This window comes from Diplotaxodon limnothrissa, linkage group LG15 (assembly GCF_057381915.1).
Source record: "Diplotaxodon limnothrissa isolate DT_005_m linkage group LG15, D_limnothrissa_male_GT1.1, whole genome shotgun sequence".
In the NCBI taxonomy this organism is placed as follows: Eukaryota; Metazoa; Chordata; class Actinopteri; order Cichliformes; family Cichlidae; genus Diplotaxodon; species Diplotaxodon limnothrissa.
In genome coordinates, this window is record NC_140610.1 from 5,425,390 (window position 1) to 5,452,962 (window position 27,573).

General features: G+C 41.5%; 2 protein-coding genes across 3 annotated transcripts; one reads left to right on the plus strand and one right to left on the minus strand.

Annotated features, from left to right (window-relative positions):
- Positions 1–1,896: 1,896 nt before the first annotated feature.
- On the minus strand, positions 1,897–18,994 carry actr10 (actin related protein 10). Its single transcript, XM_085372303.1, has 13 exons — positions 18,815–18,994; positions 17,759–17,831; positions 17,583–17,665; positions 17,378–17,486; positions 16,403–16,510; positions 16,157–16,224; positions 15,902–15,981; positions 14,836–14,871; positions 14,175–14,254; positions 13,994–14,067; positions 13,739–13,820; positions 3,341–3,542; positions 1,897–3,172 (listed from the first exon to the last, which is right to left on the minus strand). Exons 1-13 carry the CDS (start codon positions 18,889–18,891, stop codon positions 2,991–2,993), a joined length of 1,254 nt encoding a protein of 417 aa, XP_085228429.1. The 5' UTR covers positions 18,892–18,994; the 3' UTR covers positions 1,897–2,990.
- A 3,723-nt stretch (positions 18,995–22,717) lies between these two features.
- armh4 (armadillo like helical domain containing 4) lies at positions 22,718–27,173 on the plus strand. Of its 2 annotated transcripts, none has more exons than XM_085373389.1 (7): positions 22,718–23,600; positions 24,838–25,209; positions 25,747–25,899; positions 26,027–26,179; positions 26,359–26,390; positions 26,835–26,984; positions 27,099–27,173. In XM_085373389.1, the coding sequence occupies exons 1-7, from the start codon at positions 22,718–22,720 to the stop codon at positions 27,171–27,173; spliced, it is 1,818 nt and encodes a 605-aa protein (XP_085229515.1). The 2 variants fall into 2 exon arrangements, with proteins under 2 accessions (XP_085229515.1, XP_085229516.1); XM_085373390.1 differs by having other exon boundaries at positions 25,756–25,899.
- The last annotated feature ends 400 nt before the right edge of the window (positions 27,174–27,573 follow it).

The following is a 27,573-nucleotide window of genomic DNA, read 5'->3' on the forward strand; positions in this document are numbered from 1 at the left end:
AGTTATGCAATTTACTTTGAGTGACAACTACAATGACGTCTGCAGAGAACAAATCTGTTAATAGATTTTTCACATTACATATATTTTAAACCAAGAACTCAGACTTGATGCTGCCTTGTGTAGTGGATTAAATGCTCAATGAAAATAAATTCATGTCAGTTTCATTTATATAGCGCCAAAGTACAACAGTTATATTAGTTTTACAATAGTTTTTATTTCAATGTTCCAGATTTCTGGAACATTGAAATACAAACTGGATGGATTTCCAAGCATGACATTCCTGTGATTTGATGTTAAAGAGCTAAAATAAAGAGATCTAATGCTTTATTCAGGCTCGATTACAATACTGAAATACTAACTGGCACAGCACAGGGAGCACAAGGTGCATCTCTACTGATGTGGCTCCACTTCTGGATCTGGTTGTTAGTTTGAGAAGTTTATGGCTCCCAAACATTGTTTTTGCACTCGGGGCCTTCGAGTGTTGCGTGTTTAGTCTCGGCACACATGCAGCAGACCTCAGGTTATCAGAACTGATGTGACAGGAATGAGCAGAATGTCTCAGAGCTACCCTTTCGCCACGTGTATGTGCACTCATGTGTGGCTGTTATCAGGACGTCTACTTTAGCTGATATATAAATGTCTCGTTTTACTTTACACAACACCTGCTCTCTTGCAGTTTGCTGATCCTCCTACTTACAGTTGACGTTGATTTCCTGATTACACGCATGTCCGCAAGTGCTGCGAGCTAGCCAAATCACACTTCTTGTTCTCGGATTCTGCAGGGCATGGCCTTACATTTATAAGGCGGGCTCAGATGTGCTTTCACAGCCACTGTGATTTATGGGATACTTAGTCTGGTGCGTTCTGAAAAATAGCCTCTGTGGAGGCGATACCAAAGACGGAGGATGTGTTCCCTCTCACCACAAAACTGATGTTGGTCTTGTTTGGTGCTCTTCAGAGAAAAATTACATTCAAATCTTAAATCTTAAATGAACAATGATAATCTTGTTATTTTAAAAAGAAAGCAAATATAGTGTACTCACCAAGCCTAGCACAGGCCTACAATGCAAGTTCCAACTTCATATATTTGTGGATTCTTCAAGGCAGCTTTGCACGACTTCTTATTTGTCTCTTATACCAAGTCCTTTTGAAGCCCTTCAATTCATCCACTGTATGAAATAGGCTGTTTTAGTGTAGTTTCCCTTCCTTACCTTTTAAACCAACTTTCTTTTGACTGGCTGCCTCTTACAAACAGAAGGTTTGAATGGCTTCCATGCTGACAGCCACAGCTCTATGGCTAAAATGACTGCATAAGGGCTGTCTGATCTCATTAACGTCAAAGATTTTGAGTATAGAAAAAAGTGAAGCCTGAGCTTTTGGCTCACATTACTTGCACATATGGTGAATTCATATGGTTAAAATTATAAAAAGTCATAACCGATCCTTTTTGATCAAATAAAGATTTTGTGTAATGACCGCTTATTGCAATCTAAAAGGAAGGGCTGAACCAATATCTGGGGAGTCCCCTTTCCAAGTTCCCACCTAGGCTTCCAAATCAGATAGACAAGAGGTCAGACAGAGAGACGGACAGCTGCTGTTTCCTGTCTCTGGGAACCACGCTGATACTCCAGTCCCACTTCTATTCAGGGGAACGTGGGGTTTCCCTCAGCTGCAGCAGAGGGAGCAGGTGGGACAGCGCTGCTCTGTATGTGCAGATGTGGGCAAGTCTGTTTTTAGTTGATGTTCAGTAAAGGATCATTCATGTACGATCAAACTTCTGCCTGTGCCTGAGCATTCACCAAAGCTTTCACTTTACACTCCAAATTGAAATGACGGCTTACTGCCGTCACTAAAGAAAATGAAAAAGAAACAAATGCACACCTTCGTTTCATCTGCATCACTCAGTGTTTATTCCTGTCACTGAAATCCAAACATTTGATTTCCCACAATTTTGTTTGCCAGTCTTGATATACAGGTGCATTGTGGGTAAATGCTACTGGTTCCCAAGCCGTCAGACAGAGCAGCACTGAGTGATTAATGTGACCCAAAAGGCCAAACAGATGTGACTCGGTTCCAGGACATGCAGGCATTAACAGTGTGTCGGGGCAGGGCTGAATAAGAACATAACCTACACCGTCATCTAAACACAGTGCAGCACGAGTGCAGAGGCAGTGGATATAACTCAATTTCTTCATTTTTCTTTTTTAATCCCAGAACTACACAAACATCCTCCTGTCAGTCTGGATATTTATTTATAAAACATTACAGTTACCACTTTTCATGGGAGAAAAATCACTGAAAGCATGTTTGACTGTGTATTTCCACAGGGTTTGAGGACTACAGAACAACACGATAAAACACCACACACACACACAAATCTTCTCAGCGTACGTGTGGGCAAACACTTTGCATCACGCTGACCCACTAAATAGAAGCAGGAAGCGTAGCTTGTGACCAAAATAAATGACTTACACAGCAGCATTTTCTGTAAGTCTGCTGACAAATCAATGACTAAGTTTACCTTGGTAGTGACTAGAAACTTTTCAGTGGATTGTGCGACTCACTTTAAGTGCAAAAACAGTACAGGAAAATAAAAAACAAAACAAAAAAACCAACCAAAAAAAAAATAAAACAGGAGGTGTGGATCAGAGTGAGAGAAGTACATACAGATTTAGCATCTCGCTAAATGAGGCTTTAACAGAAGACGCAGCTTCGTGGAGCTCAGACAATATTCCAGATTTAATAGAGCGAGAATTCATGTGCAAAAATATTCCAAATGCTGAAAAATCCAAACATCTGCTCTTTTCTTTTGATATTCTTTCCAAAACTCTGCTTGCCTGATCAAACAGTCAAAATAAAAACACATACAATAACTGTAAGGTTGATGACCTGACATTAAAAACACGTTGAGCTGTTTGTGTCGTTAAGAGTGAACTTCAAGTGTTGTGATGTTATGTTACAGATTACTGAAATGTTGGAATTAATATATTCTACTTCTCTGTAGAGAAGGCTCTCTTCATCAGTGGAGGAGGGGTCTTTCCTGCTTCATACAAAGACTCGGGAGGAGGGGAGCTCAAGCAGCACCAGTCTGGGATTCGCCCCATCTGGTTGTAGTAGTCCCGTGACACAGACCTGCTGCCTAGGATGTCCTGAAGGGCTCCAAAGATGGCACCTGGTGAGGAGTTTACAAATGTTACAAGAGGAGCCACAAACTTTTTTTCTTACTTAAAAGTAGAAAAATGCTGGCAGTGTGTTTTATCAGAAGTGATGATTGTGATGGATTTTTTAATCCACAAGCCTTCACTTCAGCATGAATATTCAATTTAATTTCATATCTGACCTCCAAGCCACGCAGTGCAGTTGGGCTTTGCAGGGGGAGAATGAATACGGAAGCTCTTGCTGGCCAGCACGTTACTGTATTTGGGTTTCTCCACCAGGAGGCGAATCTCTGCCAGCAGGCGGTGCAGGAAGCCGGGCAGCATGGCGGTGCCTCCGATCACCACCAGGTTCTCAGAGAGCACTTTACGGGTGTCGATGGGGCACTAAAACAAACACAAACAGATATTTTGGGAAAAAAAACAAAAAAAAACAAACAAAAAAAAAACAACAACGGTGGAAAACATCTGTTCTTCACTATCCGACTGCTGCTACGGGGAAAAAGAGGCAGGAGGTGGGAGTCATCCCAGCATTACAGAAGGATTCTGGTAAAATGGGCTAAAACAACATGATACATAACAGGGACTGTGACGTTATTGTGAGTGGTCTCAGGGGAGCTGCAATACATCAGAACATTATGAGCAGTTCACTATTGTGTAACATCCGACTTAAACGTTTACATCATTACAGTAAAAGTGTGAAGTTGTGTGAAGTCGGCTGTTTGGGTTTATGAGTTTAAATAGGCTGTTCTGGACTGACTGGATCCCCGTAGTGAAGAGCAACAATGCTTTTAGTTGCATTGAATGGTTGCATCACAGCAGCCAAACAAAGTCAAACTGCACAGCCCGTTTAACTGCTGGATAATGTGCAGAACGACGCTGCGGGGGTTGCTAACTTCCTCCAGCCAGAGATGCTAAAGGTTCAGTAAAGGAGAGCAAGGAACAAACTAAAATCCACCACTAGGAAAGATCAATGAAGCAAAAATCAAAGGAATTATGAAGCCTGCATTATAGTACATAACACACTGAGCTGAAGCACACCAAATAGTGTGAACAAACGTTGTAGAATCGACGGGCGGGACTGTATGCATTAGATTAGGCTGACAGAGATCACTCCCACCTTCACTATTCCCAATCTAACAGATGTTCTATCAAAATCTGGTCATGTTGGTCACGGGTGGTGCTAATACTCAGTTTAACTCAATTTTAAACTATATCAAATGAGTTACTAGTAATAACAAGAGCACGCAGAGTGCAACTCCCCCAAACTTTGATGTCTGATAATGCCTCTATCACAACATACTTTTAAAACTTTTATAAAAGCTTGCTTTTTGTAACCACATGCTGATGTATGACCTCTGCCTGACAACCTCGAGTAACAACCTAAAATGGTATTTTTTATGATTTTTACCCAAATGATTCAAAAAGCTGTAAACACTTGAGATTTCAAAATGCTCCATGCTGTTTGACCTTGCTCTAACACTGAAGGTCAAGGTCAAACGCTCAGCCAAACTAGGTACTCATATTCCCCAAGTAAGAAGGAGAGTGAGAATGGCATTAGGGCTGGGCCATATTATACCGTTCACGGTAATACCGGTATAATGTTAGGCAACGATAGGAAAATGAAATATCGCGATAGAATGGGAGTAAAACGCGCATGCGCAGTGCCTTTGTTTTCATACGCACATGGCCGATTGTTGAGTGAAACAGATGAACCAGAATTGGTTTGTAAAAATGGTGCAACTTCAGTGATGTGGAACTGGTTTGGCGTTTGTCCGTCAGATACACGACAAAGCACATTTTTTTGCAGAACATGCAAGCGGCCGTCGTTATTGTCGTATTTGTCGGACTAAGATGCTCTTAAATCTGGGAGTAATCTGGGTCCTAAACTCCGTACCTTCAGGTCAAACGAACACTGCAGCATCACTGAGAGTTTAAAAACTGTCTAAATTCTTTCATCTTTAATAAAACGATCAGCATTGCTGCTTTACCAGGTGTAACTATGAAGTTTAACTTCCAGGCATCCATGAAAACAAAATTTATTACATTTAACGGAGTTAGAAGTTAGCAGGAAGCTAGCGGAAGTTAGCTCGCTAGTTTCGCTAGTTACCCAAGCATGATATAGCATGTTCTGACTGAGAGATTTCTGAATAAATTCAAACGTACAGCTCTGCTATCACTTCCAACATAAATGAAGACGGGAAACTAAACAGCAGTGACGTTTGTAGGGTTACTGAAGTTGGGCTAGCTGCTATATAATGATGTGCTACGTGATCGCTAGCGACACAGCTATGTTAGCATGACATAAACAGTGAAGCTGGAGGACGAACAGTAACACTTTTCCACTTATAAAAGTTAACGTGCCTGATAGTTAGAGACAAATGCAATCGCATGGCAGGATGCTGTAAACGGACCAAACTTCAGTCAGGAGAACAACTGAGATAATCCATAATGTGACACACTGTAATGTGTGGTCACATTATGTGATTTAAGCTTTTAGGTGTAGTTTTGTTAAGGAAGGGCCTTAATCTTGTGATTTTTGTTGGAGATCCAACATGTGGTGTGATCCCTAGTTACGCCACAAGGGGGCACTTCCGCCCCAGTGAGATGGTTTAGTGTGACGCTACTGCTCGTCTTCAGATCTGGCAGAAGCGAGAGAGGAAACACACTACCTGTCGTCCATCTCATAATTTATCTGTTTTTTTCAGGTTAGTAAGTAATAAGGCCACACATGTGGTCCACATAATTTACATGCCAAATAAGGGTAAAACCTGACCAGCAGTTTGTTTTGCTGGGATCTGTATTCGTCTGTTTTGCTCATTGAAATGTGTTACGATCGAGAGTAGGAGCTAGCTTAGCTCGCCACATCCTAGAGTAGCTGTTAGCTTTGTTGTTTTCTAAACTTAAGGCACCCTCTTGTAACAAAGGTATACCACGGCTCCTGTATATTTGAGTTAATGTGTTCGCAGAGACAGTTTGATATGTTGTCACTGTTATTGTCTAAAGTTAGTGTAATAACCTATAATAATTCTGATCGCTCTGCAATGTTGATGTGGAGATTTCCACTACACAGATACGCCATTAGTATATGGTACAATACTGGAATGTTTGCTTTATCAAACGATGTGTGAAAAAAAGTGTGATTTATAGCTCTTAGTAACAAACAACAGAGATGACGGTTTAGATTTTTGTTTATACTATTATTATACTATTTTAGTTTATTCTGATTTTGGGCTTTGGGAATGTGAGACAGAGATGTTAAGAAGTTTTTGCAACCTGTTGTGAACACATGAATGTGTTTAAATAAAGATCTGGCAGAAGCGAGAGAGGAAACACACTACCTGTCGTCCATCTCATAATTTATCTGTTTTTTTCAGAACCAGACATAATCTGTCAGCCGCCCTCTTGCTTGGGGTGTGTTACAATAACAACTGAGATAATCCATCCACAATACGAGGTTAGTCATTAATGTACTGCAACAACATGGGAATAGAGCAGCTGCCAGAGAATTCAACATTAATGAATCAATGGTACAGAAGTGGAGGAAGCAAGAAGAATGAGTTTAATAAAGTTTGATTTATCTGACTGCCTTGTTTCGCTTAATGTGCCTTATAATCCCATGCACCTTATGGTCCGAAAAATACGTACTGCACACTGCAGTTTAATGTTGCAAAGCACCTCTTTTTAACTTCAGTGGATATTATACATGGTTATGCTCAGGATATGTCAGCCCATTTCTACTGGAAATGCCTTTTGGTTAAACTTTCAGCAAGGAATTTGTATTCGCACTGTTAAATTTTTATATAGCTTTAATGTACATAAAAACCAGCTTCTTGTTTAAGTGAAAATAAAAGGAAGGTTGTCTTTTTGCACTAGTAATGTTGTGGAGTTGTATTTTGTCTTGCATCAATTATATCGTCAGTTATATCGTTATCGCAAATTTTCAAATATATATCGTGATAAATATTTTTGGCCATATCGCCCTGCTCTAAATGGCATCATGCTATGATACAGAGCTGACAGTGATGGTACAGGGGTCTGGAATTAAATGGGATTTGCAAACAGGCTCAGAATCAGTAAATGCCTGGACAAACTTCGATGCTCCTCGTATTTAGGAAAAATTCAATCTGAGAGAGCTGACAGAACCTTCCTCTTATAAAAACAAGGCTAGCAGGGGCAAGCAAACACATTTTAAGTTGCCCCGTGTTTACAGTCAGTGCACTCCAGTCATGGCTCATAGAGCAGGATCTTTAAAAGTGTTGGCTCACTTTAATGTGTTTAATGCAAATGCATCCAAATCCAAAACATTAGATGTAATAAGGCAGCGTTGTGTAAGTAGTGACACCGGCAACCTCTGGAAAGCTTATCAACTCCTTTTTTTCCCTTTTGTTTTACAGGAGCAGTGCAGCAAGTATGAGTATTTTGCTTTGGTGGGAGTTTCCAGTGCGGATGGGTTTTACAAAACAAAAAATGCCACCGTTTCCACTTCAAGTCAATTATCACTAGAAAAATATACATTTCCTGCGAAAATGCTGTGTGGATGCCTTAACGCTGAAGATGTCTGCTGAAAAAAGCTGAAAAAGTTGGAAAAAAAAAAACAAAAAACGTTGCCCTGAGCAGGATTCGAACCTGGCCCTTCTGGTCTCAAGGCGGCTACTCATCTCACTGCGCCAAACTCTCTCACACAAAGAAGAGGTGGAGAGACTGATAATTCTGCTGAAATGAGCAGAAGCTGCAGAGAATTGTGGTGATAAGAGGTGAAAAGGCTAAAACTTTGCAGAAAAGAGGTGAATCAGCAGAATTTCTGCTGAAAAGAGCTGAGATTTGTGCTAAAAAGAGGTGAAAAGGCTGAAAATTTTGCTGAAAAGAGTTGAAAAAGCAGAATTTCTGCTGAAAAGAGTTAAAAAAGTTTAACTGTTAACCGAAAGAAATGTTGCCATAAGCGGGATTTGAACCCGGGCCTCCCAGTCTGAGAACGGAAGCTCATCTCACTGAGCTAAAACACAGCTCAACCCGGCATGCAAAATCAGTGACCACATTGATAATGTGTTCCATTCATTTCAATAACACACATTAGCAGAAATAGCAGAATTTTTTAAAGTTTAAACATAGTATTTCTGCTAAAACTTAGTATTTATACTAAATAATATTTTTTTCCTGCCAAATCATAGCATTTGTGCTGAAACACAGAAAATTCTGCCAAATCATAGTATTTGAGCCAAATCATACAATTTGTGCTAAAACATTATTTATGATTTAGCAGAAACACTGGGAGTTGGTAGAAATACTATGATTTACATGAAATACTTTGACTTAGCAGAAGTACTACAATCTAGCAAAAAAGTACTACAGCACAGCAGAAATTCTATCATTGAGCAGAATTACTAGGATTTAGAAGAAATACTAAGATTTGGCACAAATACTATGTTTTAGCACAAACACTGATGTAAATGGTAAATGGTAAATGGCCTGCATTTGTATAGCGCTTTTCTAATCCATAGGACCCCAAAGCGCTTTACACTACATTCAGTCATTCACCCATTCACACACACATTCACACACTGGCGATGGCAAGCTACATTGTAGCCACAGCTGCCCTGGGGCGCACTGACAGAGGCGAGTAGTGGCTCAAGAACCTTTATTGTGCAATTATACTGTGATTTGGAAGAAATACTATGTTTTAGCACAAATACTATGATTTACCAGTAATACTATGTTTTGGTACAAATACTAAACTTTGTCACAAATACTATAATTGAGTACAAGTACTATAAGATTACAGAAATACTATGATTTAGCAGAAATGCAATATTTTTGCACAAATACCATGATTTGGCACAAATGCTATGATTTAGCAGAAATACTATGATTGGGTACAGATACTATGATTTGGCAATAATACTGCGTTTTAACAACAACTACTGAGATTTGATTGAAATACTATGATTTAGAAGAAATACTATGACTCCATACAAATACGATGCTTTGGCACAAATACTATGATTTGGCACAAGTACTATCATTTAGTACAAATACTATGATTGGGCAGAAGTTCTATGTTTCAGTACAAATACTATGATTTGGCAGGAATACTCTGATTTAGCAGAAATACTATCTTTTGGCAGAAATTCCTGCTAAAAGGTACTATTTCTGCTTTTTAGCAGAAATACTGTAATTTGGCATAAATACTATAATTTGGGATAAATACTATGATTTGGCACATATAATATATTCAGCACATATACTATAACATAACAGAAATTCCTCCACTTAGTAGTAATACTATAACATAACGGAAATATTATGATTTGGCCCCAAAACCATGATTTTGCACAAATACCATTATTTTAGCAAAAATACTATGATTTAGCAGAAATACTATGATGTAGCAGAAGTACTGTGCTTTAGCAGAAATACTATGATTGAGGAGCAGTGTTGGTCAAGTTACTTGAAAAAAGTAATCTGTAACTAATTACTGATTACTTCCCCCAAAAAGTAATCCCGTTACTTTACTGATTACTTATTTTCAAAGTAATTAATTACATAGTTACTTTTTAAAAACACGATTTACAACCTGAAGAGGTGATAAAGCGATAGATCTTTCAGCCCAATTCTACTTTTTCTACATAATCCATCATACAAAATGTAATCAAATGGAAAAGTCTCTTTTTTTAACTTGTTTTATCAGTTTTAATATTTTAACTTTATGCATCAAGCAAAAATTTAATTATATGCAACATTCTCTGACTTGAATAAATTAGTTTAACATTTAAACCTATTTTCTGCACATTCCAGCACATAAAATAAAATATTTTTTGTGTTTACACTCAGTCTTTCAAATAAATGCAAGTAAAACACAGCAGAAAATAAATAAAGTCAAAGACTCAGCGGTCCTGTTGCTCTATTTTCACCTGTAAAGCAGGACTGCGGTAGGCGGAGGTTTACCCTGGTGCAGGTGTGCCGCGGTCAGTGGAAGAATCCGCGAGTTTCTCTGTGAATTTCCCATTACGTCGTAGCGCACTCGGTGCTTGCTCGGAAGTTTAGGGGTTTTTTCGCTGTAAAAAGAAGTTTTCTTCCCACGCACGATGGACGCTAATGTTTTTGTCACTTTTTATGGAATCAAAATCAAAGTAAGGTCAGTACTTCCACGCTTTAAACGCTGCACGCTCATACTCTCTCCCACAATCGATATGTGATCCATTGTTGATCTGCACACAGCTGTTGTCACTAACGGCGCACTCGCTTACGTCACTGTCGTGAGACATTCTCGCAAAAAAATCACGGTTTTAGTAACGCAGTAACGCAGCGTTCCTACGGGAAAGTAACGGTAATCTAATTACCGTTTTTGCAATAGTAATCCCTTACTTTACTAGTTACTTGAAAAAGTAATCAGATTACAGTAACTGACATTCAGGATTCCCCTTGAACAAATGGCCATAATTTCCTAACCGTAGAGGCTAGAACGGTCATTCAGGTATTGTTTTGTTCAGAAGAGATGGGGGAATCTTCAGGTCTTCATAATTCAGAGATAAAATATAAATTATTAAAGATATATGACTTGTAATATGGTAAATGGTAAATGGCCTGCATTTGTATAGCGCTTTTCTAGTCCCTAAGGACCCCAAAGCGCTTCACACTACATTCAGTCATTCACCCATTCACACACACATTCACACACTGGCGATGGCAAGCTACATTGTAGCCACAGCTGCCCTGGGGCGCACTGACAGAGGCGAGGCTGCCGGACACTGGCGCCACCGGGCCCTCTGACCACCACCAGTAGGCAAACATGGGGTTAGTATCTTGCCCAAGGATATTTGGCATGCAACCAGGAGGCAGCCTGGGATCGAACCACCGACCTTCTGATTAGTGGCTGACCTGCTCTGCCACCTGAGCTACAGCCACCCATATACACTGTAACTGAGTAGAGGCGAACCAAAAACTGCCTTGACTTGCTCTCAAACAACCTTTGGTAACTCTAAATCTATATGGAGCATCAAAATCATTCTTTCACCGTAAGAAACAGCAGGCTTTGGTGAATAGTCATGGAAATTTTCAGGGATCTGTGGAAATCCATCAAAAAGATATGACAAGAGAAAAAAAGTGCCTCATTTCCAGAGTTTGAAATCTGAAGAAATCTGAGCGGGGGACAAATTTCCTACCCTCAAACAAGTCTAACTCATTTCAGAACGGTAATAGGTGAGAAAAAAATTCTTGAATTGTGAGCATCAGGAGTGTCTGAAGATATATCGGGACAAGCCTTAAGTCTTGCTTAAAGCATCCACACAATTATCATTTTTAAAACACGTCTGTAGTCATCAAGTTGGAACAGCATTAGTTTCTGTTCTCCAGTAAGTGACAAACGGCTGCCACGGGTTGTTAGAGGACTGCACTAAACACACTTAAAGAAAACCTGTTCACGAATGGTAGACAAGGGAAAGTGATACAGGACAAAACAAGCATGACATGACTTTCACCAAGTTCACTGGGGAAAAGATTTCAGTGCTGGACAATGTGAGTACTTGTGTGCAAAGAGTATTTGGAGCTGTGTTTACACCTACAGGCCAGTGGTTCTTGTTACTAAACAGGGAATCAAGGAAGCCTTTTAGGTGAAAAGGGAAAGACCATCTCTGAACCGAGGAGGGCGCCTAGGGTACATTATTCAATATCTTACAATGCTGTGATTACAGTCACTCCCCAACTCTCCAAGAGTGAATGGCACTCTTGGAGACTGATCAGTGGTTATGACAATTTGCATATTGACGATCATGAAACTGAGCTCATTGATAGTGGTGCTGGTTTCACTCATTATGCAAATATACTGTTTATAAAGTTGGAGAAACCTGCAGACAGCTGAGACTGAAGGAGTCACTTGGATGAGTGAAAAACTGCTTCCCCTAGAGATGGAAATCACCAGACAGCTGACGATACAACATTAACACAATACTTCACCCGTGATAATATATTGCCGCAATTTTTAACATTTCGCAATAAGCTGAGTAATTCAGTGACACCATCATCTTTTTCAACTGCAAATTATTTCCTCCACGTTTAACTTCCCAGTATCCGTTTTATCCAATAAGATAATGTTAGCTCACTTAGGTTATGTCTTGCTGCATAATGCGACTGTAAAGCACACCAACACAGAGTAAAACCTGCCATAAATGTTGCCATAAGACAGAGTAGGTTTGCTATTCGTCTACAATTGAAAGGGGTCAAGTTGGCAATTACATGCAATCTGTTTCTGATAATACATCTGTTGCTGCCTACATACGCAGAAATCACATTTAACAGCAGTTCACTTTTAAAATATAAATTTTTCCTTAGTAACCTTTGTGCTCTTCAGGAATAACAAGAATGCAACCAGCTGAAAGCCAGCTGAGTTGAGTTGAGTTCCCTCGAGATGTGGTCACTGATAAAGACTTAGTGAGAACTGTAAAATAGATTTGTGATGTAAAGTGGTTGTGAGTGTGCGACACTGTCAAGTTTACAAAACCGTGTAGTCACCACAAGTTGTGGGGGGGGGGGAAAAAAATGTAGTAAAATCTGGAAGCAACCACCAATTCATTTATTTATTTTTAAATGCAAGGGGTTTTAGTGTGTGACTGAGCCATTAGCTTGTTCTGAATTTTAGGTAGGAATGTGTCCAGTGTTGGATGTTTTGTTCAGTAGAGGGAATTTAATGCGAGTTAGCTGTCTTGTTTGTAGTATTCCCAGAGTATTTTAATTTATTAAATAAAATGTCTACATTCTGACCCTCTGTATCGATACAATATCACCACACAAAATATCACGACACTGTGCTGTATTGATTTTCCCCCAACCCCGAGTTTATCCAACTGAGAACACTATGTCCAAAATCCCAAAAGGTTGATTCTGTTCATCTGGATGAAGCGTTTTCAATGGGAGAAACGTTTCGTCACTCATCCAAATGACTTCTTCAGTCTCACCTGACTGCAAGTTTCCCCAAACTTATAAACACTACATTTGCAAAATGACTGAAACCAGCACCACTAACAATGGGCTGGGAGGTCAGTTCCTTGATCATTAATATGCAAATTGTCATGACCACTGATCAACAACCACTGATCAAAGACCATTGATCAATGTTCATGAGTACCATTTCCAGACAGATGGGCAACGGTTGCAATCACAGCATTCTAAGATGGTGAAAGATGGACCCTTAGGCCTCCTCCTCGATTCACAGATGGTCTTTCCCTTTTCATGTAAATGGCCCCCTTGACTCCACGCTCAAACCAGCGTTCCTCCCTGTCCAGGATGGATGTTTTTCAGTAGAGGCTACGTCCAGAAACAACTTTCAAAGATTGCCTTACCTGGATGATTGATCATGCATCAAAACATGTGGAGTGAAAGCTTTTCTTAAAACGACTAGCCCAAGCTAGTATGATCTCTGCTGTTAGTGGTCCTCATGACCACAATAGCTTGCCAATGTCTCAAAAGTAGCCAAAAACCATATAACATATATTTATACCAAGGTATAAATAGTACTTTCAGTAAGTATCAGCACAGATAACATATTAACGATACACATTACTATGACTAAATGAGAAACTTGTCTTTACCTTAACCAGAGTATCGAGTATCAGAGTGGCCACACTCTTCTCCTCGTTGTCCTGTTCAAACAGAATCTCCATCACTGAGTCCCTGGAAAAAAGGAGAAAATGGCTTTATGATAATTATAACAGCAAGCTGAGGGTGATTACACAGTCATTTTAATTATAAGAACACGTGGAAATACCTGAAGCTGTATAACGTTACAGGAAAATAGAAGGCTCTCTCTGTCCAACTCTTTCTTTAAGCAGACTATGACAGCATACCTGATGGATCCTTTGATATGCAGGATTTTCTCTCCATCAAGCGGGTAATCGACATCTGGAGGAGGGGCGGGCCGCTATGAACACATTTAAAAGTGTTTCATTAAAAAGTGCAGCATTTGTCATTTACTCAGCACAAATGTTTGGGCAGTTGTGGTAAGCAGCATACAAAGAGCTGACTTACCTCTGCTGTGCCATCCAAGTTAAATTTGGCTTCTTGGATTTTGAGGCCTCTTTGCAGGTCACTGACAAAGCAAGTTCTCACTGCAGGAAACAAAACAGCACTGGCGGTCACATAACCAAACTTGTAGACAAGAATGTTTGCGACCAAGCATAAGGAGTTGAAGTATTTTCCTTTCACTCCTTCCATAACTGTGGTTTTTGTTCATGACTTACAATGAATTAAAAAGACATAAAGACCCAAATAAGCCTAAATGAAACATTTATTACATAGCTGACAACCCCATTTTGCAGCACAGTCTCAGTAAATTATACTTTTGCATCATTATAAAAATAAGTGGATGGGTGTTTCGCCTATTCTTAATCGTTCATTGTTCCAGAAAAAAGCCACACAAAAGGCAAAGGAATTTTTTACTTGTAAAAAAATTAAAAGACACACTTTTGTCTACCAACAAAAAGGCTGTAGCCTCCACATCCTAGAAACACAGACAGGTCTCAAACTGTTCTCAGAGTAAAAACAAGGAATTCTGTTGATTAGAAAATGTAGGTCAACCTCGCTGCAAGAATATTCCAGGGGATGAAGGATGGACAGACAGATTTGTTTGTGTATAGACTGTCCATGGTGCTCAAGGATGGCATAAATAAGGAATGTCAGTCAAACCTACCCTTGATGTCTTCCACTGTTTCTTCTGGGATAGTCCCTGGTTAAGAGATTAAAAATGGAATATAAGAAATGAACATTCAGTTCCTTGAATTTACTTATGCATCAATCAGCCAATTTTCCTATTTCTCTTTCCCGTTTGATTTATGATGCTGAATCAGCACTTAGAGAAGCCGATACTGCAGCAGAGGACAAGTGTGACTGCTGGGTCTGAAACGAATCCAGCTATGAAAAACTTCAGGAAAAGCCACCACTGCTGAAACAGAGACTTTTTTGGTGTTTGGCACTACTATCATTACACAGTTTTGGGGAAATACAGTTTCAAAGTCAGTGGTAGAGAGTTAATTACAGAGATCTTAGTGGCTTTGTGCTCACTGCAGAGATGTTTTATGACCCATCTAGACAGACACCCTGTTGTCTTTTTAAATTTTTATATATATATAAAAAAAAAAAAAAACACCCAGCACGCCCCTGCGGGCGGTTTATCCTTCAAGCTCGGGTCCTCTACCAGAGGCCTGGGAGCTTGAGGGTCCTGCGCAGTATCTTAGCTGTTCCCAGGACTGCGCTCTTCTGGACAGAGATCTCCGATGTTTTTCCCGGGATCTGCTGGAGCCACTCGCCTAGCTTGGGAGTCACCGCACCTAGTGCTCCGATATATATACTCAAATATATATATATATATATATATATATATATATATATATATATATATTTTTTTTTTTTTTTTTTTTTTTTTTTTTCTCATTCTGCTGCAGCTGTAGATCTCACAGCTCAACTCAATATACTCAGTCTGGTTCCCTCCATCAAGAAAAAGTGTGGAGAGAATCTCTAAAATAGACTGTATGCATAATGCATAATTCACAAACTGAAAAAGCGATTCACTCAAATGTCACACAGAAACAAGTTCTCCCTATGAATAGTAAATGCTACATAATGGGTCACAGCCATTAAATTCTTCTATTCTTGGCACTGTAAAAACCAATCAGCAGTCCATAACAGAGTTATGCCTTCACAAGTGTCCCCATTTAAAAGAAGAGGACAGACGGTATGTGCTGACTTTCTGTATTTACCAATGGCGGCTTGTACGCTCTGCCCTGTGGTTGTGTCTGTGTCCACGGTGCACTGTTCCACGAGAAAGCTGTCTAACTCCCTACAATAAACAAACACATGCATTTTATGCAACGAAACAAGAGATTGAAATGATTCAATTCAACAGTCAGAGATTTTCAATCATGATGCAGGAAAGAGAGACTCAGATGGATTATTTTCTCAGTTAAATGTGTACAAATCACTACACTGATGCTGTTAGAACCTTTAGTACTTACTTATGGATGCCTTTTCCTCCCAGAGGCAAAGCTTCCCAGGCTGGCAAAATAGGAGTACACTCACAAACCTGATTTCCAGAGTTAAGATCAGCATCATAAATGTCCTAGACCTGAAGCTAACAGTACAATAATGCCTGCCAAATATTAAATTTGTGTAAGATGCATCAATTAAAACATATAGCATGTATATAGCAGACCATATTGTTCACTGTTCTAGAGACCACGCTCATGATGGGAAAAGGATACAGGCAGCACCAGCGTCTCTGTGTAACCACAGTCCATCACAAGTGCAGAGTTGATGCCTAAAGTCATGATGGCCATGAGGTGACTGGGAGCAAATAGCACAGATGGCACCTAGAAAATGAAATCATTCATGGAGTAAAACTTTAGAAATTCCTCTACTAACTAAAATTTCCTTGTTAACATAATCATTTTGTTTATCAGTTATTAGATTGTTCTAGTTTATTATAAAGTTTAGGTGGAAATCATGTAAAATTTGAATAACAGGTTGTTAAAGTGTTGAACATGATATGTAGATTAGGCTACTATCTATTACCCATCTGACAATGCAATTGCCACTGATAACAGTCATTTATGAGTCAGGCATCTAATTACACTGACTATTATTTCCTATTATCCATTACATAGAGCATACTCAATGATGCCATGACTTTCATACACAACCTTGAGCATGAACTACAAAAAACAAACAAACAAACAAACAAAACTTAAATATGAGGCACCCATAGGCAAAATAATTTGTCTGCATCAAGTAACAGTAGTTATCATAATAAATGCATTAGTTACCTCTTCTAAATCAGGTCAAATTAATTAAATATAAGGAGGGATTTACACAAGAGCTAATTTTAAGTGGATTACACTGTGATCATCAAGTGTGGTTTTAGCTCAGCTGCAGGAGGAGAGAAGAAGCGCAGCAGTTCAGGGAACTAGGGCAGGTAGAATGACGGGGACACCTGCTGTTCTCTGCTAATCAACTTTTGTGCACTCGTGTGCCAAGAACTTGATGACACACATCACAACCTCAAAGCTTATGCTTCCATGACAGCTGTGCACCAAACTGAGAAAAGAAATCTTTCCTGACTTGTTGTTTAGAGTTGATGGTGCTCTGTCGTGTTGGGTTTTTGTTTTTTGTGCACAGAGTTGCAAACAGATACTTTATATTAACTGGTCTGATCCCAGCACGTGTCTCTGCTTTCGTACCTCAAACTGTTTGAAGAAAACCTTTGTGAGTGTCTCCCTGAAGTGGGATGGGCAGAGGATGGACTCGATGATGACCACTCTTCTGTCGCGAGGGTTCACCAGAAGGTGCCTAATGAGGCAAATGGGAAAACAAACTCTGATGTGATGTAGCCGCAAGAAAAAAAGAACTTCAATAACCTAGTCATTTATTGGAGAAGAATCTCACCTGAAGTACAGTATGTGGATAAACTCTTTGAGAATGACATAAAGCTCTTCTGTATTGATGTTGTACTGAACCACTTTGACTGCCTGAATATGAGAAATCAAATACCAAATATTTTTGTTTATTCCATTTCCACAAATAATTCTACATAATTCCACTGCAGAACACGGCAGACTCACCTGCTGCTGTCCCGGTTTGCGGATCTCGCTCGGAATTATGAACCTGGGCCCCGTTTCCCCTGCAAAGCCACATCTGTGAGAAAAGGAAGCTGTCAGCTAGCATAATAGGAGATGCTGAAAATATAAATATTTATATAATAATCATTACCAGTAACTGTTTTAAATACTATAATTTTAGTTCCCTCAAACTTTATGAAAACCAAAAACGTATTTCTAAAAGACACAGTCATTTAATAAAAAGGGCAAAAGCACCACAGTTTAGTTGTAAATAAAACAACAGTGCATATTTATGTTGGATGTTCTGTGGCAGTAACTGCAAACAAAGACGACAGTATTTGAGAAGATAATAACAGTCCTCTTGATCTTCACATGACTTAATGTCTGTTTGCCTTCCAGCAAAATATAACAAAAATGACACTGAAATGCTTTCAGTAAATAAAGATCCATTTGCTCACTATAAATACCCGTTAATATACAACACATGTGAGGACTGTGACTGTGAAGTTACAGAGGCAACGTTTAGATTGTTTAGACATATGCAGAGGAGGGATGATGGACAAAGGATGTTGATAATGGAGCTGCCAGGGAAGATGTAGTGAAGGAGGACACGCAGAGAGTTGGTGTGACAGCGATAGGCAGTCCTAGAAATAGGGTATGAGAGACGGCAGGTGATCTGCTTTGGCGAGCTCTAAAAGAAGCAGCCGAAAGAAGAATGTTTAAGGTCTAATGAGAGAGCTTTTAAAATTATTAAATTAGCATTGATAGCACTTGGCATTAACTTAAAAAAATGCTAGCTGAATGCTGACAGTTACTTAACCTAGCCTAGCATTGGCTACGTGGCTAACAAGCTAGCCCACATCAGCATTCACTACCAAAACTGTAGTAGGTTTTTTGGGGTCAAATTTAACGATGTGTTAGACTTTAAGTCTTCAGTTCCCTAAAATAAACCTATAGTTGAGAGGCGGGCGAGTTATTTCAGAAAACAAAGATGCATTTTAGCATATTTTGCTAGCTGAGTGGCTCTATTAGCAGGGCGGGCTAACGGTTAATACTCACTTTGTGTATGCTGCTCCTAAGTCAATAACAATCGCAGTCTTCTCTCCTCCGCTTCCGAGCCCATCAAATAATGGCATTTTAAAAGCTGCGTCGGCTTTGGACGAAAACTGTACGTATAATTAGCGCCAGCAGCCTCAAATTAGCATCCCACTACAGGTCTGTTGTCTTCCTGTTGGACTGGGCGGGGCCTTCAGAAAGTAGTGACATCACGCGAGGAGGGTGCCTGATTAAAATGCGCTTAACTCAGTAAAATTTAAGAATAACGCCAAAATAATGTTTTGCTTGCAGAGCACTTATTGAAACCAGTGTTAAAATTGATGTACATTCGATTTTAAGAAAATTAAACACGATTTTTTAAAATTCTGTGAGACTCAAGTGTAGCGATAAAATGAAATAAAATACAATAAAAAAAACTATTTGATAAAAATAATTTGAAATAAACTCTGTTTAGGTGGAGGTAGCCTGTAAGAGGAACATGCAGAGAGAAAGCAGACTTCTTGCAACTAAATCTACTCCCGAAACTGTCAAAATCAGTTGTAACTCCTTTTTACTCCTGCACCATCGAGAGCGTCCTGACGGCAAACATCTGCACCTGGTTTGGGAACAGCACCAAGCAGGACAGACGAGATCTGCAAAGAGTGGTGCGCTCGGCCGAACGCGTCATTCAATCAGAGCTCCCTGACCTGCTGTCCATCTACACCAAGCGGTGCAAGATCAAAGCTAGGAAGATTATGATGGACCTCTCCCATCCCAACTATGGACTCTTCTCACTGTTGAGGTCTGGGAAGCGCTTCCGCTCCCTTAAGGCCAAAACAGAGAGAATGAGGAGGAGCTTCTTCCCCCAGGCTATTCGGGCCCTGAACCAGGTGTAGGACTGGACTCTCCCACACACATCACTATAAGACTGGACTCTCACACACATCACATCACCACACGCACTCTGGTTTTTCTTTTTCTTTATGCACACTTCCTATAATTTATAATCTTAACAGCAGGGTGCAAGATGCTAGCAGGCAAGGCATACATGGAACGCCATAACCAAGTGGCCGGCATAGTGTACAGGAACATCTGTGCCGAGTATAACCTGGAAGTCCCGAGGTCAAAATGGGAGATGCCCCCAAGGGTGGTGGAGAATGACCGAGCTAAGATCCTGTGGGACTTCCAGATACAGACGGACAAAATGGTGGTGGCTAACCAACCGGACATAGTGGTGGTAGACAAACAGAAGAAGACGGCCGTAGTGATCGATGTAGCGGTTCCGAATGACAGCAATATCAGGAAGAAGGAACACGAGAAGCTGGAGAAATACCAAGGGCTCAGAGAAGAGCTCGAGAGGATGTGGAGGGTGAAGGTAACGGTGGTCCCCGTGGTAATCGGAGTACTAGGTGCGGTGACTCCCAAGCTAGGCGAGTGGCTCCAGCAGATCCCGGGAATAACATCGGAGATCTCTGTCCAGAAGAGCGCAGTCCTGGGAACAGCTAAGATACTGCGCAGGACCCTCAAGCTCCCAGGCCTCTGGTAGAGGACCCGAGCTTGAAGGATAAACCGCCCGCAGGGGCATGCTGGGTGTTTTTTTGTTTTGTTTTGTTTTTAATAAAATTTACCACATACTAGGCATAATTGGTACGACATCTCAGTTCATTCATGTCTGAAATAAGCCGTTTTAGTTCTCTATATCTTCACCTTTAAACCACATTATTCTGATTGGCTGCTCCTTGCAAACACAAGTTTTGAGCAACAGGTGAGATGTGCTTCTGTACTCACAGCCAGAGGTATGTGACTGAAATGATCACTAGATCCGTGCCATAGATCCAATAGCAAGTAAATACAGGGCCACGACTGCTGAACCTGAGACTTTTACCCTATAAAGGCACATTGTAGGGAAGAGCAGTCTGTCATGATTTATGAAATGAGACATAATCAATTTGAAAATTCTGAACACATCTTAATGATCACCCAATCACTGTCATTTTTTATTCTTTACAATAATTAGTTAACCCAACAAAACACACCGAAGTACCGATCGTATGAGGCTAGTATCGATCCAATTCCAGTGTTGGAATTGGTATTGGTGATACTATAGATATTTGGATCGAACATCTCAAATGATCACAATAAGGATATCTTCTTCTACTAAGAGAAAAACCTTTAGTGATCAACTTATATGTCAGGAGTATCGGAACAGCTGAGACGCATTTTTTCTAAACACGCTGCGCCAAAAAATGGACCACCCCATAAGTACAGGCCCATAAGTGCTGCTTTTAATCTAATGTAGCCCAATGCATCTGGCTTCTGTGACAATTAAAGTGAATTCATAAATATTTTTATTAAGAACTCGAGAACTTGTCCACTCTCCTCTTTTCACACAGAGGAGCAGCCGAGCAGTTTTAAGTGGGGGGAGCTGTCTATTCAGCACCACCACCAGCATGAAGTGACCCTTTGGGAACAACTGCACAAGTCTGCATTAGAGACGAAACAGAAAAAAAAGAAAGAAGTGACAGAAGCATCTGAACATTTGAATCAGAGCACTGGCTGTCAGTTCATGATAAATCTTGCAGCTTTGGAGCATTTGGTGGCAGCACTTCAGAAGCAGGCGGAGGTACGTAGGCTGACTTTGAGTCAGTGACGCTGAGCTGCACAACAACAAGCCCCTCCAACATCTTGCCTTCCACAGCGCTGAATTTGTGTGCGTGTCCGACTCTCGTTTTTCTTCGCGCACTGCGAGAGAAGCTCCGCGTCCTCCGAGCAAAGAAACCCGTCATGATCTCCACAAGGTAACACTCTATTTTTAGCTCTGCGCGACTTTAATTCTTGCCTAATGCAAAATCTCGCTTTCGACACCCGAATGTGATGGGTGATGCGCCTTGGGGAAATGCATCGGTGCCCGTGAGCCTGTGCATCGCTCCTTTCTGTGCAGACTCGAGAAGTATGATTCAACACCGCAGTGTGAATTTTGTTTACAACCCAAATTCTCGGGTGATCGTGTTGTCATGTGGGGGACTGCATGAGCGTACCGGCTGAGTGTATCAACTGTATTGATTCCGTGGAAGGCAGGATAGTGGTTTATCCTGTAACATGCAGTTCTGTGCATCATCACTGCTGAAAGAATTTCACTCAGACGCTCGTCTGACTCAGGCAATAAGAAGGGTGTCAACCCTGCATGCACTAGCCATCTCTCTCATTTTGACAGCAGTGATTGATCATTAGTTGGCCTTTGTTATCACATCAAATGAAGCAGCAAACATGGTACGTGATTTTCTTTAAATGTCTTTAAATCCAGTGTGCAATTGGACCGTGAGCACACACACATCCTTTCTGAGGAACGCTCTGTTTTGAGCTGGATGCAGTTGAGTGGAAATGTACAAATTCTTCATGGAGCCATCTGAAGAGGATCCTAGAGGATAGAAAACCTGGTGCTATTTATAGGTGAAGTGTGGAGGGGTGCTGAGGATTGCTGTGTCAGGTTCCCTCTCTTTCTCTCTCTGCTTCTCTCTCCCACTGAGCAGCTCCTTCTGTTTATACAAAAACGAACAAAAGAGTCAGAGATGAAAGGGAATTTCATCCGCATTAAGAAAAGAAAAAAAATGCAAGCGCAACATCAAAGCAGAGGGAGGCAGAAATGCTCTGTTAATCCTCTTCTCTGTGGTTATCAATGGCGATCTCAAATTAAACACAGTTTGCATTCTGACCCTTTAATCTATAGTTGAAAAACTTTCTAACTTGGCCCTGCTGGGTGTCCATCTCCATTCTCAAGCACTGCCACCGTTGCTTTGTCCATGTCTGTATATGTCAGCTGGGAGACAAGGCGTAGAAGTTGTAGGTAGGGATTGGTTACACCTCTGTTAAGCCTGTTAGCATGTGTCATTTCTGTTCACTGTCAGCAGGCACTGAGAAGAGCCAGAGATGCTGATGCTTGGGATGCTCCATCACCTCCTACTGACTGGGACGTGTCTCTGTGTCTACGGAGCCCCGTTAAATCTCCCACACTTCAGCCCTACGCACGCCGGCTCCTGTGAAGGACTGTGTGCCAGCTTGATAACAACCACCGGGTCAACACATGCTACAGATTTAAAACCTACACCATCAGATTCCAGACATGAGAGTGACCTGACAGTGAATGTAGGTGGAGGAGGAGGGACTGGCCCACATGAACGACCCAGGGGGACTGATGCAGTGACGCAGACAGAAAATGGGGACAGTCTTGATGGAAGATCTAGGCTGAGTGAGGCTGGTGGAGAGGCATGGAGCCAAAGCGCCGAGATAGAGAAGATCGGGAGCACATCTGAGATGAGAGACTCTGAAAAGCAGTCAGAGTCTGTGGATTCAGAGAGCAAAAAGGAGGATGCACCAGTTCACGGTGAGCATTTAATTCCAACAGGTGGGACAGAGCAGTCGGAAATGGACACCAGTACCCGAAAACGGACTCCAAGTAGATTACTGACCTCCACTTCAGCACCATCACACCTGCAGACTTCGTACAGCCAAAAGAGTAACCCCGCTGGAGCATATGGGACAAAAAGCTTTGATTCTCACTGGGATAAAGACACAGAAAGAAGTTTGCCAGAACCTCCAAATCCTTCTGTTTCCCTCTGGACCCAGACCTCCCACAGTCCCACCCCTCATGTTTTTACCCATCAGACCTCTTCACCTTTGGGAATTTGGGGCCATGACAGCACAACTATGTCCTCACTACCAGACCCATTTTTACCTGAAATCGGACCAAGCCTGATACCCAGAGAGGATGGCCCGGAAAGTCTGTGGACTGAAGCAGCAAGACTCGGCGGAGGTAAGGCAGGACAGTTATGCAATTAATGTTAGCATAAAATAGGCATGCACAGTTTCATTTTATTGGGGTGGCACTCCCTCTACTCCCTGATTCTTCATCAGTTGCACATGTGCACACTAAAAAGTCACAGTATGCCTTCAAAGTGTGCGAGGTATTGCTCCACAGTAATCGTCACCCCAGTAAGAATTCGTTCCAACAACATTCCAGCTTGCTAGATTTCGCAGGGTTTCATAGGGCTTCATTAAAAAGTATGGCAGAAATAGGAATGGCATATCCAGTAGCGGATTTTGCCTTTGATGATTGGCAAAGAAGGCGCCTCCTTTTGCAGACTCCACTTTGAACCCCAGCTGGGACCCATGGCAGTCTAATTACTTTCTATTCTTGACTCGAGTCTGAAAAAAAAGAACACACACACACACAAGCCTGGAAAAGGCTGGTGGCAAGGTACGTTATACAGCTCCGTGGAGGAGTCAGCCCCCTCCTCTGTCTCTCTCTCTCTCTCTATATATATATCCATATATATAAATATATATGTATATATATGTTTAGCCCCGAATGTCCTCTCACTCCTTCTCACCCTCCATTCAGGCTATTGTGAAAGGGCCAAGCTGGTTATTATTCAGTGAGTCAGGACAGGGAATTGGATTAAAGACGTCTGTCTGAGCCAGTGTGCGTCCATGTGAGGATTGTCTGTTTGATGAGACTTTCTCCCAATGGCAAAGGAAACTCAACTCCCAAAATAGTCTTATGTAAAAGGATTGCAGCGTTCAGAAGCATTTTTCCACCTCCTTCAGAATGCTTTGGACTAAAGGTAGTAACAGTTTCTCTTGTGACAGCCCCCCTTCCTGTGTGCTAGCCTCTTATCTCAAAAGAACATTTTTTCCAAACCATCTTCTTTTCATTGTGCCTTTGCTGCATTGTTTTGAAGCAGTTTATAATGAGAAAGCTGTGTGAGCAAAGAAGCTGTTTCAAAGGGCTGCTTTCTGTCATAAATACTACATAAGCTACAGTATGTGCTGAATACAGCTGCTGCTTCTCTGTAGAAAACATACATTTTTAATTTTAGCAGTCAGCTGAATTGTGTGTAGAGAGACAGCGAGACGCCTGTCTCATCGTCATTTGTCTTCGTTCAGTCAATAAATAAAAGCCAGCTGATCGGAAACGTTCCAATTAGATTGTGATGCTACACACAGTGATTCTCCATGTGACTCTGAGCTTGTCTTGGCACCACCTGCAGCGGAAACTGCCCTCCCAATGCCCCAGGATGAATCCACAGAGGCCACAATGTCATCGGAGGCTCTCCCTCTCATCTTTGAGCCTTTTGAAGACATCACATCTGAGAGTGCGACGGCGGCAGCAGCAGCGGTCACCCACGTGTCAGGCAGCAGCCGGCCCAGAGGGCTTCCTCGGTCAGAGGCAGGTCTGGACCAGCTGGTCACCGTAGAGAGTGACAGAGACGGTCCATCACATGCCTCACCCGTCCTTATTCCAGACTGGACGTCACCTTGGCAGACATCTGGCAGCGAGCTCCTAGAGCCATTCAGTTCCTCGGGTCCATCTGCTTCTCAGCAGCAAGTCAGAACTGAGCCGGACGACCATTCGGAGAAAGGTGAGACAGATGATGTGGCACGACCCGAATGTGGATATTAGATCATATGGAATCATGATATAAAATCATACATATAGTCTGTGTGTAATGTGTAAATGTGCCATATAAATAAAATCAACATTGCCATTCAGTTTTTTTTCAAGATTTAGTCAATTTCCTACAAATTAAAAGTATTTCATGGTGGTGCCAAAGTAGAACTATAATAGGGATCAGAAATTTTAACTGTTCAACAACACTGAACATTTTCTCTGTGTGAAGTCGCCTCGGTGGGTGGAGGTGAAGTTTTTTGGCCTTTATTGGTAGGTTTCACGTTTACATTTACCTTTTCTAAGTTTGCTTCTTGCCAGACTCCGTCTGACACTGACAAAGTGGTTGAATCTTTCATCACTACCACTTCATTGTGGCATGAATTGACCCAACAGCTGCAGAGACAGCAGTATTGTATACTGTGCATGGCTTTTGAAGTTGCGCTCTTGCAAACACGTACAGCTGTGCTCACACTGCTCCTGCTGTCCTCTTATTCTGTTTTTCATTTAGCAAACGTAGTCTCTGCGAGGACACTAAACCTGGAAGACAACGTGTCCTCGGCCGGCCCCTCCCTCTCATCTTTCCAGCAAGCAATGACAATGGTAACCATGACAACCCATCAGCCAGCACACAAATCCACATCAGAGGAGATGGACTCTGAGGGTAGGACAATTTTTTAAATGCCACCTACAAGCCACTCCATTTGCGAAAATGTTCATGTTCAGTCATAACACGTGTCCCTCTGTACATCCTCCAACGCTCCTGGATGATTTTTCATTATTCTCCACAGAGGACCTGGAAGATGACTTTGAGAACTCTGAGGAATCGGTGGAAGAAGACAGTGAAGAAGACCAAACAGAAACATCTAAAACATCCTCGACGCAGCCTCCATACAGTCTCATCCCACCACCTCCCATCTGGGTTCAACGCAACCAGGGGCTGAGTATGAGAACACAATTTCTAACCCATATTTTTAATCAGCAGTGGGACATAACTTTTAGTATTAGCACTTCTGCAAACATGTGTTGCCCTCTTATAAAAGACCTACAAAAATAAAGAAATTTTCAGCTTATCAATTTTCAGATCTGTTGCTCTGATAAACGAATGTCTCTTTTCTCCCAGTGCGTAGCTGGGTGGAGCTAATCAGAGAAAAGGTAAGCCTACCCTCTGCTGTCTGTAAAAAAGGTCAATTTTTCTTTTACCTTGCCTTGAGGCGACGGATGACTCACTGATATATCTTTTTCTTTTGAGCTGCCAGGGTTTTCTTTAAGGTGCATAGTGTAAATATTTGTTACATGTTCATAGTTTTCAGTGGGTTGCACAGTTAAAATAGTTTGATGACGATCAAAATATAGATTCGTGCCAGGTATACTTAATAAAGAATGCTTAGGTCATTTTTCATAATCAACTACAGTATGTTAGCTAATCTGTATAGGGTTGGGGGTGGATAAGCGGGAGGTGGCGGCTGGGGAGAGGGAGGTCTGGCCTTCTCTGCTGAGAATGCTGCCCCCATGAACCAGCCCCGGATAAGTGGAAGATGGTGAAAGATGATGGATGGATAGGTTTGGGTTTGACCTCTATGCCATCACCCTCTACAGGCGGGTTACGTGTCCGGGATGTTGGCCCCTGTGGGTATCGGTATCACAGGGGCCCTGCTAATTGTTGGCGCCCTCTACAGCATCAGGATGATTCACCGCAAGAGGAGGAACAGCTTTAAACACCAGAGGAGGAAGGTCAGACAGCAGGAGGTCAATAACTTACTTTCTTGTTTTCACTCGTTATTGTTGACCAGTCACATGGAGCAGGTCTCTGTGGATCTTAAATGCATAAGCTCAACCTTAAAATGATTTTTCCCTCTCCAGCAACCCCGAGAACCCGGCACCAGCCGTCAGGACCAAGCCATGCTGCTGGCCGACAGCTCTGAGGACGAATTCTGATGAGAACCTTTTGGGCCTCTTTTGTTGGTGACCAGCCGCTATTGCTCCTAAACTGGATGTTTAGCAAACACCCCCATCGCTACTGCATCTCCACTTACCCTGGGGCTGTTTGGGTATGACTCCTCTGATCCACTGAAAGGGACTGAGCATAGGGCAGTATTTGCATAGGTGGCGCACAGGTCAACCAGGCACCCACCTCCCTTTCTGAAATTATCTGAGCACTTGTCTAAATGTTGTCAGCTGCTGCTGAGTCTAAGAGTGTGGTAGGATTGGTGTTTTCCACCTTTTTTGACAACAAAAATAACTAAATAAATAAAAATAATAATGCATTGAGGGAGCGGTATTCGTAGGATGGAAGTGTTGCTGGCAAATTAAAAGGGGGGGATGTGAAAGCCAGCAT

What these genes read in the sequence shown, in the direction of transcription:
- actr10 (XM_085372303.1), bottom strand. Translation starts at nt 18,891, where the DNA reads ATGCCATTATTTGATGGGCTCGGAAGCGGAGGAGAGAAGACTGCGATT. An exon ending in ATCCACATACTGTACTTCAG is followed by an intron (nt 17,487 to 17,582) that starts GTGAGATTCTTC and finishes TTGCCTCATTAG; the next exon opens with GCACCTTCTGGTGAACCCTC. An exon ending in TACTCGATACTCTGGTTAAG is followed by an intron (nt 3,543 to 13,738) that starts GTAAAGACAAGT and finishes TGTTTGTTTTAG; the next exon opens with TGCCCCATCGACACCCGTAA.
- armh4 (XM_085373389.1), top strand. Translation starts at nt 22,718, where the DNA reads ATGCTGATGCTTGGGATGCTCCATCACCTCCTACTGACTGGGACGTGT. An exon ending in AGAGGAGATGGACTCTGAGG is followed by an intron (nt 25,900 to 26,026) that starts GTAGGACAATTT and finishes TATTCTCCACAG; the next exon opens with AGGACCTGGAAGATGACTTT. An exon ending in TCAACGCAACCAGGGGCTGA is followed by an intron (nt 26,180 to 26,358) that starts GTATGAGAACAC and finishes CTTTTCTCCCAG; the next exon opens with TGCGTAGCTGGGTGGAGCTA.